At 46.0% G+C, this 12851-nt stretch overlaps 1 protein-coding gene across 2 annotated transcripts in view; it reads left to right on the top strand.

Annotated features, from left to right (window-relative positions):
- The first annotated feature begins 3522 nt into the window (after positions 1-3522).
- The window catches only part of CRADD (CASP2 and RIPK1 domain containing adaptor with death domain), a 74232-nt gene continuing 64903 nt past the window's right edge, over positions 3523-12851 (top strand). Inside the window, exons 1-2 of one of the 2 annotated variants that reach the window (XM_048933467.1) lie at positions 3523-3669; positions 6732-7037. In XM_048933467.1, the coding sequence (XP_048789424.1) occupies positions 6740-7037 (298 nt within the window). In that variant the 5' untranslated portion in view covers positions 3523-3669; positions 6732-6739. Of the gene's footprint in view, positions 3670-3904; positions 4007-6731; positions 7038-12851 lie in introns of those variants that run through there. The other variant, XM_048933468.1, reaches the window with a different exon arrangement.

Genomic DNA, 12851 nt, shown 5'->3' on the forward strand with positions numbered 1-12851 from the left:
AATCCTGCGCTCTGTATGGAGTACTAGGCAGGCAGTTCCTGCTCTGGAACTTGCAAATAAAAGCAGTTTATTCTGGGACAGGGTTTTAGACCTGAATCTGAAATTCTTTTCCCTTATTTCTAAGTATTCAATTTTCAGGCTGATTTGTGATACTTCTTTACTCTCCCATTAGTAAAATGGTTGCTTTGCCTTAGAAAAAGAAAAAGTTTCCAAAGTCAAGAATATTTCAAGGCTTTCAGAATTTCATCTCTTTCCTGAAAGCATCTTTAAATTGAACTTCAAAACAGAGGAAAGCATTAATTCATATGCTTAAGGAAAATGGACTACAAATTCCTCGTAGGAGAAATATTGAGTCACATTTTGCAAATATGCATTGCAGGTTTTTTATTACAATTCGCTGCAGAGATTCTTTTTCTCTGGAATGAACGTGCCAGTTTCACATTCGATGCCTGCTCCTTTTCTTAGGACTCTTCTATGTCTGAGTTTTGGCTGAGATCATTAGCACCAAAGTAAACAGCACTAAGAATCAATTCCTCACAGCACTGCTAATATTTATTTACTTCATTTTATTACTGAAACAAACGTAAAAGCACAGATGCTGCGGGGTCACTGCAAACCCCAGAGGTTTGATGCTTTGAGACAGTGCTTCACCTACACACTACCCATGCCTTTAAATAAAACAACACGTTTACAAATGCTGATGACGTGTCACCTACATTTTACACCCTTTGCTCTCTTTGAAGTGCACTTAACTCAAGCCCTTATCGTTAAAGTTGGGGGGGGGGACTCAGGAAGCATCAGAATAGCCCAACGTGCAGGCTGGGGGCTGGCTCCCTCCCACCCCACCGGGTACAATCTCCCCACAGCCGGAAAGAATAGGGTTGTCGGGGCTGCCCACTGCCCTCAGAGCCTCTCTGGCACCAGCCAGCCTTTGCAGCAGCACCAGGTTTTGGCGTGAATGACAGCCAGGCTTGCCGAGGGCGGCATAGCAAGGGGAGGCTGAGGAGAGGGTGAGAAGGAAGGGATGATTCGCAGGACCCTCATCTGCTCCTCAGGCCACAGCATTTGGGCCACCCTGGCTCCTATTTTAACAGAAATGTTCTCTGCACTCGTCTGTCTAAAAATGACAGGCAGCCCTATAATACATGCTTCTTTTTTCCATCTTCATTTTGGAGGTTTTGTGAGAGATTTAACCAATTAGATGTGTTTTTAATAAACAAATATTGAGGCTCATATTTCTTTTCTTTTGTCCCTAAAGTTGGAATGCTGTCCTAAAGACAATTGAAAACAGCATAGTCCTAATAGATTAAATCTGGTTGCACGAGTTTTAAAAACACAGTTTGGCTCTCGTTATCAGCAGAAACAAATTAGTATGTAGAAAACAAAGAAAATACATCCACGCTAGGATGGAACTCAGCTCTAATTAGCAGAGAGGATCCTCTCAGAAGATATATATACTTTTTGATGGACTTACTATACTTGTAGACTTTCCAAAAAGATTCAGGATTTTTTAAAATGTCTACAGCACATTTAAAAATCTGACATTCTCATCTGCAATAGCAGACATGTAAAAGGGAATAGCCCTGTCAGAAGAGATGCTGCGTAGCTTGGTTCCTATAGAGTTGGACTTAGCTCTCAGAGTTGGACTTGCTGCCCTGATCTCAGTAGTCCTCAGCAGCATGGCCTGAAGACCAGTAGCCATTCCCAATCCCACAGAACCACAGTGAGCAAGGTTTTAGGTCAAATGTCCTAAATGCTGATGTGTGGGATTGATCGTGGTGCACTGACCTACACAGACCGGGAGATACTGTTTTGATCTATGTGTTTAACCAAGGTCAGAGCATTCAGACCTGAGCAGATAGCAGACAAATGAGCCAATCCCAATCTGGATCATGTGGTGGTTTTTTTCCCCTAAAACTGGGATGGAACTGAACTGTTCTTCTGCAGTTTTGTTGAAGTTGGATCAGACCTGGAAGAACCACAGTCAGAGCTGAACCTAAGCAGAACTGCTAAGTGTGAGGGCTTCTCTCCCTGTGCTGTTCTGTGGCTGCAGGGTGAGCGTGGAGTGCAGTCACTGCTTTGTTTGTGTCACTGCCGATGGACCTGAACAATTCATAGCACTTCCAGCTTCTACCGGTAAATTTACGACACTGCTTACAAACCATTGGAAAGAACAGGAAACACCAGATTTTCCCTTTAATCAAGCCTGGACCTCTGCCGTTCCCCTCTTCCTTCCGAGGCTTATCTCCTTCCTCCCACCACTCTCCTTCTCTGCATGTTTAGGCTGTAAGCAGCGACGTGACCAGTGCTGGCTGTGCTAAAGACAACGAGGCTGCTGCTATTTATTAGAGAGGGAACCGGAGCTGCTCTGCACACATCCATATGTTTTGCTAACTTTCTAAGATATTCTTGGACAGTATAAAATAAATAATCACAATTGCTTCAACTGGCAGAAAGAATGCAAGCTATCTAACGAACTGCTTGTGTCCCTTCTCTGGGCTAAGACGTGGGCTCATTGTTTGCACGGAAAGGAGCCGCCAGGATGGCAGTGGGGCGGTAATGGAAGTCCCCAGGTTTGGTCCCTCTAAACACAATACAGTCCCTTCCATGGTGACTAGAACTGAAAAACAAAGCAAAGCAAACATTGGCAAGCAGAGGTACAGGAAGTTAAGAAAGGAAACTTTCAGCAGACAGATGGCTGTGTGCGAGGGATGATCTTATCCATTGATTGTGGCGTCCTCCGCTCCCCGATGCCACTCTGAATCGCTTACAGATGCGTTTTCGCACCGCAGTACTACGGACGGCCCGAGACACAGAAACGTGACAGCCGTATTGCGGCTCCAGGGCAGCCGGCTCCTCGTCACTCAGCGGCTGACGGTGCCTCCCCGTGCGGTTTGCAGCTAAGGTCACAGCGCATGTAGGCTGTCCCGCCCCCGTTCCTAGAAGGCTGAGGTGTGCCTGAGACAAAGCATTTACCGCGGTTTGACGGACGTGCCGAAATGCAGCATCACCTACCAGTTATTTAAAAGCAATTTCAATCCCTTGCGTCGAATTTATTATCATCTGCCCGCCAACCCACACCGACACGCGTACGCCGAGCGACCCAAAGCATTGTTTTCAAGCCGCCTCGCACAGCGCTATGCGCGAAAGTGCCGGCCGCACAACCACCACTCGCGTCTGTCAGAGGCAGCGCGCCCCGCGCCCAGACGGCCCTCCGCGCCCGCTGCGCTCATCGTGTCCCCCCCGGCGATGCGCGGCTTCCGCGTACCGACCGAGAGCCGTGGGGCGGGAGGGGGGTCGGGTTCCCGCAGGCGAACGCTCTTCGCTGCGGGCCGCTCGGAGGAGAGCGGGGAGGCCGAGCGGAGCCGGGTCGCGACGTCCCCCTTCCCGCGGTTCTCGTTCACCTCGGCGGCGACCCACCCGCCCCGTTCAGGGACAGAGCCGCCCCCGCGGTCCCCGCGGCCCCCGCCCCCCGCCGCGCCGCCCCCGCTGCCCACAAGTGACATGGCGGCACCCCCCGCCCTCGCCGTCAGCGGGGCCGGTGGCGGCGCTCCCCCGGGCGGCCCGCGGCCGGGCGGCGGCTTCCGGCGGAGCCCTCAACAAAGATGGTGCTTTCCGCGCCGGGTCCGCGGGTGCCGGGGCGCCGCGTGTAGTTCCCCGGTTCCCTCTGTAAGTACGGGGAGCGGGCGGAGGGCTCCCCCGCCCAGCGCTGTCCGCTCCCGGCCCGCTCCGGGGTTCGGCTCGCCGGGGAACCGCCGCCGCGGGCCGCGATCCCCCGGTTCCGGGGGCGGAAGAGCGGCCGAGCCGGCTGCTGGCGACGCCGCGGGGCGCTTGGCTGCGGCCCCCCGCGCTGCGGGGCCGGGGCCGGGGCCGGGGCCGGGCTTCCGCGGGGCGGGCCGGGGCCTGCGGTAGGGGCCGCCGCGACGCCGCCCCCGGAACGGAGCGGGGCAGGACGGGGCCGTGCGCTGCCCGCCGGGCTCGGCGCTCCGCCGCGTGCGAAACCCGAGTGCGTAGGGCCGGGGAAGGACGGGGCCGGGGGCTGGGTGGGCCGCGACCTGTCAGAGGGCGCGGGGCCACTCAGTGGCATCGCGGGCGGCGCGGAGCGTTTGGGGCTGGGAAATGCCAGCCTGTGACCGGGGCAGTGTGCGTTTTGGGAACAGGAGGTTCGTCTGCCTTAGTGGACGGGTCACTTAGGTCCAGAAAAGCCCAGATCTGTGCCTGCAGGTGTGGGGATGAGTCAGGGATCGTGGGATGTGGAGGTGCGGTTCCTAAGTTTGGCTCTGCAAAGGAAAGATGTACATTTAGGAGTGTCTGGGAAGGACTGAACTGTGCCATCCTGCAGCTAAACTGGAGTCGCATCTGTTAGTTTCGTTTCAGCAGCAGCCTTACAAGGAAAGTTTACTTTAGAGCTCACCATGGACCTCTAGGTACAGATTAATTAGAATTAATTGAAGATGTTTCCCTGTTGCATTAAACTTTGGTCCTATACTTGCCTGCATCAAAATCCTGATAACACCTCTGTATCTGTCTGCCTGGCTCCTTAATCAAAAGTGGTAAACACCCTTAAAGAAACACTAATCCATAAAAAGACCCTAAATATCAATAAGCACTAGCCTGGCAGTTGCTGGGCTGCTGACCTTGGTGGTGAGTGGCCCTGCAGGCTGTGAAACCTCCATCGTGCTCACCCCTGAGTTTGTGGGCTGGGTACATCCTTCAACAGGCATTGCCACTGCCACTTCATAATCCAGTCAGCATTTCCCAGTGCACAAAGGTGCAAACATGGTTTGGAAAGGGTTTGTTTGTGGGAAGCACTGAGCAACTTGGTCATGAGAACAAGGAATGGGGCACGTGTTCCATCCATGGTGACTGGAGGCCTCTGTTTCCATTGTTCAGTGTGTGGGGGAGGCCCATGAGGCTACTAATACCCATGCATAGGAGGAAGCAGGAGGGTTTTGTGGCATGGAGGAGCTTTCTGCTTGGGTTCAGCGCAAGGTTCTTAGAGGTGCCTGTTTTAGGCTCTGCAAGCACGTCATGAGCTCACAGGTCAGTAGGGAATCTGGGAAGCAAGAAATTGCAGGGATCTGCTTTCTGATTCTTGGGCTGCTCCCACATGTATAAGAGCATCTAGAGACCAGAATGTTGAGTTTCACTGATCCCTAATGAGCATCCTAACACTAGACACTGTTTGTCTGCCTCCTGTCTCTCACTATCACCACACTCCATGGGGTTCAGTGTTTAGGTTGCACCCCTCAAATCAGGCCTTGTAAAAAACAAGTGCTGGGGGGAGCTGCTCAGCTCCGAGATGGCCCAAAGCAGAAGGTGGGCACCTCAAGATTCAGGGTAACCTCCTGGGCAGGTGCCATTAGTGCTGCATTCAGCACACAGGGAGAGTGTTTTCAGAAAGCTGCTTTGTCAGAGGGTGTCGCAGATGGAGTTTTCCAGTCCCTCCCTTTTGGCTCTTGCATTCTGTGCAGAACACCATTTGTGTGCTTGTATGTTCTGCTAATTAACTGCCCTGAATGTCAACAATTAGGCCACATAGGCATGTCTTTAATGGAGAGTTAATGGGCATCTCTGACAGTAGAAAAACTTAAGCAGAGCTCTTAAAAATCTTGGTCTCTCGGTATCTTCGAGCTAAATGGAATATAATTCCTGTACAGTCAAGCTGTTATAACAGCAACTTCTAATTTAATTACTAGAAATTCTCCTGGTAATCACATTCAACACCTGCTACAGTTTTTTGGCTTCATGATTTAATCACAAGAAAGTATTTAATTGTATTACTAAGTCATTTTCCTTTGCAAGTGCCATTAATGGTCCTGGGGATATGTTTGTCATTAGGGACTAGACTAGACATCTTGATTTAGTTCCTAGCTCTGGCACTGGCTCTTGATTTGATCTTGGATAAGTTGCCTGGTCTCTCTGGACCTCGATTTGTCTTTCTCAGAACGGCTATAAAATGCATCTTTTCCAGCTTTTGTCTAGTTGGAGCGTTAGTTGAGTGAAATGGAAGCTGGCAGGCAGCACCCAATTGCTTCCTATAAACACATTAGAAGGGTGAATACCAGGGAGGGAAAGGAGCTGTCTAGGCTAAAGAATGATATTGGCAGAAAAAAACGCCTATAAATAGAAGGTGAATGAATTTAAGATGGAAATTTGAGGAAAATTTCTCATCACTGGGTCAGTCAAGTCCTAAAAGAGCCGTCCAGGATGGACTGGGGGAGAGGACAACCTGGTGCCTGTGGTACGTTTCCACCCCTGCTGAAATTAGAATGTGTTGGATTGCCAGGACCACTTGCTGGCTGGCGGCAGAGCAGCAGCCCTCATGTCTCAGGTGTTGAGACCAGAGGTTAGGTGTGACACTGGGTTAACTTTTTGGGGGTAGAGTCTCTCATGGACTGGCAAATGCTCCAACTGCTTCAGGGGTGGACTTTGGCCAGTTAGTGAGCCAGGTACTTTGGCATGGTTGTCATTCCATCTACGCACTGGTATTCACAATGCCAAAAGTTCTCTTCCTGTCTAATATTTCCCAGAAATGGCTGTGTTTTAGCTTGTGAGACTGTATGATTTGGGCAGAAAGGAGGTGGTGGAGATCGTTAGTACTTTTCTTAGGCTGATGATTTTGAGAATGGAGTTCTTTCTGAAGAATGTTGGGCATCAAACATCACTTGGGGGTGTTAATGGTTCGTGTTTTAATCTTGCATTTCCCCAATCCCTTCCTTATGTTCTAGGTAGCCAAATGGATGCCAGAGACAAGCAGCTTTTGCGCTCCCTGCGCCTGGAGCTCTGCACGGAGGTGCTGGTGGATGGACTGGTTATTCAGTATCTCTATCAAGAAGGCATTCTCACTGACAGTCATGTTCAAGAAATAAAATCCCAAACCACCAGCCAAAGGAAAACCATGATGCTCCTTGATATTCTTCCTACTAGAGGACCCAAGGCTTTTGATGTGTTCCTGGATTCCTTACAGGAGTTCCCATGGGTTAAGGACAAGCTGAAGGTGAAGCGTAAGGAAATGACAGTACAAGATCCTGCAGGTAAGGCCAGGGTTGTTGTTGCTGATATTTTGAAGCTTGTTCTCAGCTGTAGTTTTGAAAGTGTTGAACATACCAGTAATTTCAAGTTATGCATCATGTAGATACAGAGCACGATAGCAACATAGGGTACAGCCCGAATTTCCTGGAAGCCAGACCAATGCCAGGAAGCATTGCCAAGCTTGGGGTGTGAGCAAGGCTGAGTTTCTGGGTATGGGGAGACAGCAGCTCAACTGAGGCTGCCTTTGGAGAGCTGGGAGATGTAAAAAGACCCAGACTCCTTTACTTGAAAGGGATAAAAAGTAGTTTTCCCTAGCTGAATAATGGCCTCTTTGCTACCCATACCTGATTAATGTGTGTTCTATGTATGTTGTCTGGTATTTTGTTTCTGGATTGACAGAATTTTTATTTATGTAACTTAATTATTTTAATGTCGTTTTAATTTAGTAGCATATGCTAATTTAGAATTACGTGGTTTATCATGTTTATTGGAGTGCAGATATCTGGGATTATTGCCACCAAAATTACTAGCTGCTGCTTAGTTTTAAAAAGAGTTTAGGAGTTAACTGATGTAGTGTACGTTACGTAATCTTGTTGAACCTCTGTTTTTCTGACATTTAAGCATACTTCTAAAACAAGTTTTCTGGATTTGATGTTTATTCTGAAACCATTTCTCTACCAATACGTGTATGCAATTACTAAGCTGTTTTGAAGTCAGGAAGATCGCTTAGAATACATTTCCTTGCCCTAGTTTCTTGCAACATGTGTTAGTTGTTAAATAGTTAGTTGTAGGTAATAATAGTTAAATAGTGAAGTAGTTCTCATTTGGGAACATCTTTTTCTGAGCAGTTGGATTAACTTTCCTTCCTTCCCTCCCCTAGCCTCCCCCCTTTCAGATTTGGTCATATTATGATGTGTGATCTTTCCAGTGTCAGTGTGCTTTGCGTGAGGCTCTAAGCTTGTGAAGATGTGTGACTCAGGACTGTTGAACATCATGTGCACCTGCATCTGAATTAGCTGCATGCTGGAGAACGTTTTGTCAAGATCTGCTGGACAAATATGGCTTTATCTTACCTTAGGACGTTTTTAATGAAATGTCACGACAGCTTATCTTTCTGCTGGGTCTCTGTGGAGACCTGCTTTATGCTTGCTCCACAGCTGCGGAAATAGTAAATAATTTTCAGAACTTTTTGGAGATTAAATATCATGTGCTGCCCATGGGTGAAAGCACTGTGAGTTCTCAGCATGGTGCAGACTCGTGGTGTTGAAAGTGTTGGAAAAGATGGTGCTGTTATGACAAATCCTGTCATGCTCGTGCTCCTTACTTGCCTTACAAATGAGAGCGTGTGTCTGTTTGCTGATTACTGGTTAAGCTATTGAGTAATCCTCAGAGTTCTTCAAAAACACACGCAGCTATCAAGTACAGGCAAGGTCCCATATTTTTTTTACTAGAAAAATGCTCTCTGATTTTTATTCTTTTGGCTGTTTTGTGGATTGCTCGTTTCCATTGTGACTAACATAATGTATTCATGCATATCAGGTTCTTCGGTTTCGAGTGGGCTGATTGTACTTGATATTGCCAAATCTCATGTATAAAGAAAAGATTTCCAGATTAGATCAAAGGTTACTGTCATTTTGTACTGTGGCAATCCGGAGTGTAAGAAAAGGGTAAGCTTTAATATTTGGGCATGTTCTTTAGTAGCCAAAGAAAGAGCACCATCTGGACCCTAATAAATGATGAGCGCATCCTGCAGTGAATTGGAAACTATGGTGACATCATCAGGGCTGATTACATGCAAGAAAATGTGGTTTGGGATAAAAAGCCTCACTTTGCATTCAGAACAACAAACTTGTAAGCTTTTGTCTCAGCAGAGTACTTGAGCATATGCTTGGCTTTAAGCATGGAAAAAGCCACTGCCTCTAATAAAACTGTAAGCATGCTTAAAATTAAATGTGTTCTTCAGTGCCACGCTAGATAACTTCTACCTTACTGGAAACAGTTCATACAAATGATGATTTGTCACTGGCAAATTGTTTTAAAGAATCTACTTCTAGTGAAAAGAGCCTCCTATATACATCTTATGTTTTTTTAAAACTGTAAGACCTTTAAAGTTGAAATCTGTTTCGTAGTCTCAGATTTTAAAATCTTTATTCCTTGGAATCATGCATACTTATGGAAATGGCATGCCTGCTGTTCACTTGTTCATGCTCAATTAAAATTCTGTTTCCTCAAGCAAAATATCCTCAGTTTTTGCAGATCTTTTGCAGGATTAAGGACTGGTGGCAAGTTGTTTCTTGGAGGAAGGCTTTATTTTGTAGTCCTTCACTTCTTACAAACTAAACTGCACGCAGGGTTTTTTAAAAGTTAATGCAGGTACGCTATCGCTTTATCTGTAGGTGAAAACTCTGGCACATGCACAGTGATTTTTCTATTTAGGGCTTCAGACTGTTGTGCATTTTGCTTGAAGAGATCAGGCTTTCTGATCTCTTCTGTGGATCAGCTGTGAAATAGTTTGTTGGTTACCGCTTCAAAAAAAAAAAATCACAACTGTAAATGTTAAGAAGCTTTTAATTTATTTTGTTCTCCTTGTAAAAGCAAAACAAAACAAACAAAAAACCAAAAAAAAAAAAAAAAAACCAAACAAAAAAAACCAAATTAAACAGGAATTTTAGGACAGAAACAAGAACACTTTTGGTGATGCTCTGTAGTTATGATCTGGTGGACTGAGCAGCTACGAGATGGAAGCCAGAGTCTGAGACATAAACAAGACACTTCTACTGACTCATCGTGAGCTTTGGGCAGATTTTTCCAAGGCAATGCGTTTGTCAATCGCAATTTGTGTAACTCAGTGTAATGTTCATGGAGCGGCATAGATTGTAACTGCAAATTGGCCCGGGATTGAACCCAGAGTGTGCTGCTTGGCTGCTTGCAAATAAATGAGCCTTAAAAGCTGTGACATCCTGAGTTTCATTGTTTAGTATCAGTTTAGCTTTAAAGTGGTAGTTTCAGATACGGTGAGCTGCTGTAGTTACACAGAGCACAGAAGACCCTAATCCTGCAGAGCTCGAGGACAGTTTCTGCTGGCATCAGGAGACTGACTGCAGGTAGGGCCACTTACATCTATATAAGTCCAACAAAGAGAGCTGAGATTGCATCCCTTTGCTTGTTTCTGCGGAGGACAACCTTTTGTCTAAGGTAGCTTTTCTCCTATCCTGTATGGTTCTGCCAGGTGGCTGCACCCTGGGGAAACCTTTCTTAAGGTAGGCAAAAAGTAAATGTAAGCCCAAAAGGATCAGGAAGAAAACTTCAAGTCATGTGCTTTGGAGGTAAACACTCAGGACTTTGATCAATTTCAGGATGATTAGGATGTACTTCTTGTTTTTTTAAGAACCTGAGATAAAGTAGCTGACCCAGTGCGGTGTCAGTGCTTGGCTTACGAATCGTTATAAAGATCAACCCCAGTTGTGGGTGTCTGTTTTTGAAGGTCATAACTTCTGCTGTAATGAGAGTTAACAGAAATAGCACAGGTCTTTTAGAAGACGATTGTTTTTTTCTGCCCTAGTTTGGATAGCTTTAAGCCTTTGTCAGGAGCATAAATCTTCAATATAGTATTATAAGTCCTCTGAAAAGCTACAGCTGTTGGCAACAAAATTCCATTCTTTCTAGGAACAGCACACAGTTACCCAATATTTTTTGCTCTGAGGAAAATAACATAAGCTTTGAAGGCGTTTGTTTATCAAAGTGCCTTTCTACTCTCTCTCTGCTCAGGAATTTCTCTACCCAAGTATTATATTTCTATATATACTGTAGGCTGCTGTAAAATTATTTACTTCAAAAAGTGTTAGTACTGCACCTCTTTGTAGTATAGATTATTTCTCCACTCCTCAGGAAATCACAGCATATTGAGAAAGAGAAAAATGTGAGATACAGTGTTTGCCAGTGGAATTCTGCAGCAGCCGTTGCTGTCCTGGCAAATGTTAGTGAATCTGGGGCATTGAGTTACACAGAATCATCTTGGGAAAGCTGTTTTGTCACATCTAAGCCAGGAATATTTTCTGATGTATGATTTCTTTTTCTTTGTTGTTGTTCTTTTTGCGGTACCTACTGAGCGGTCTGCACTAGGGTCCTATTAGACTCAGGTGAGGTTTTATGTTTTAAACAGATTTTAGTGGAGTTGGGGTTTTTCCCTGGACCTGTGTGAAGTGCATGTTTTTGTATAGCTCTATAAAACTCCATGTTGTGTAACACTTTGGATGAAGCATGCAAATACAAAGCAAAACAAGTACTTTTACTGAGAAAGCCATCCTTCCCTCCACCCCAGCTTTACCAAAGTTCTTTTCCACAGCTGGGTTGTAGATTTATAAGAGTTTTGATTCAAATGCAGCAGCATTAGGACATGGGGAAGTTTAACATCTCTTCTTACCTTTCTTGGCTGCTTCCTGCCCTCTTCCTATCCTGCTTCCTCTCACCTCTAATGCAGCGAGGAAACAAGCTGGTTTCTGCCTTTTCCATTTGGATGTGAGATAGGAGAGCAGCTGAGGTATTTCATTTCTTTTCTTTCCCTAAAATGGTGGACAGAAAGGGGTGTTTTTTTTCTTTCTTCTCTTTCCCTCCCCTCTCTTGTATAGCCCAGTGACAGAAGGGGGAGTTTCCTCCCATAGAGGAAAGGGATGGGCTTAGCAGTTTTGGCTGCACTGAATTGACCTGGATGAAGGAATGCCCTTATGCCACATCCCAATGCCTGAAGGCTGTAGAAAAAGTACTTCAGTTCTCTGGAGAGATTCAAATCCATCTTTGTAGGAGAATTTCCCAAACTCTTTTCCATATTCCCATCTCCCCTGAAAATCGGGTGTTACATTTACGGCTTTGGCTTTGCTCCTGACCGCAGTGAGATCTGGCATTAAAGGTCTGTGCACACACTCAATAAACAGCATACATCGTGATATGGACAAGTAATCAACTTCCCTGGTTCTCCTCAGCGTTCTGTGTATGTATTTTAGTTTGAATGTGCATATGACTGTAAGTTTTTTTTTATTATTATTTTTTACATTTTAAGGAATATTTTTATTGCTTTTTTTTTCCCCCTGTTAATAAGCAGCCATGTTTTCGCTGTTTACATTTTTCACATTGAGAAGCCTTAATCATAGGCATCACTAATGAAAACTGTAACAGGTCTCAAGCAGTTTCTTTCATGCAAGTTAACAGCCATATTCATTTGTAATAGGTGTCATCCTTAGTAACACAGGTATGTGGGACTAATGGTAACTAGAGACTTAGTAGAATGTTTAGTACTCTGGGAACAGGAGAGGAGTGAGTTCTGGCAAGAAAAGTGTTTGGGCCAACTCTGTCTGGTCAACTACTCATAAGCAGTGCCAGTGGTTTGTAGGAAGCAATGGGTGACAGGGATTGAACACTCCCTAGCACAAGGAATGGGAACATCCATCTGCTGACCAGACCTAATGACTTCCGAGGCTTGCTGCTTTCCCAGGGACTGGATCCAGGACATCATGGAGGTTGCGAAGGCCAATCATCAGACTTTGCTACTCTTTCATGTAGGCATTAGTAATACTTCGCAGGTTGAGGATGACTGCAGGGCTCAGTGACCCAGAGTGAAGAGATGAAGAAATGTTCTCCATCCTGGGCAGCAGTGGATGCATCCTGTGTTCTCACACTTTTCTGTGTACCTGGTGGCACGGTCATACAGGACTGTATGGCCACAGGATCCTTTTCAAGAAATGGGGATTGCTAGGGACCAGTGGTATCAACTGAATAGTATGGGGCAAAAGTGTCTTTATCAGCAGGCAAGCTGGAAAGAA

Source organism: Lagopus muta, chromosome 1 (assembly GCF_023343835.1).
Source record: "Lagopus muta isolate bLagMut1 chromosome 1, bLagMut1 primary, whole genome shotgun sequence".
Lineage (NCBI taxonomy): Eukaryota > Metazoa > Chordata > Aves > Galliformes > Phasianidae > Lagopus > Lagopus muta.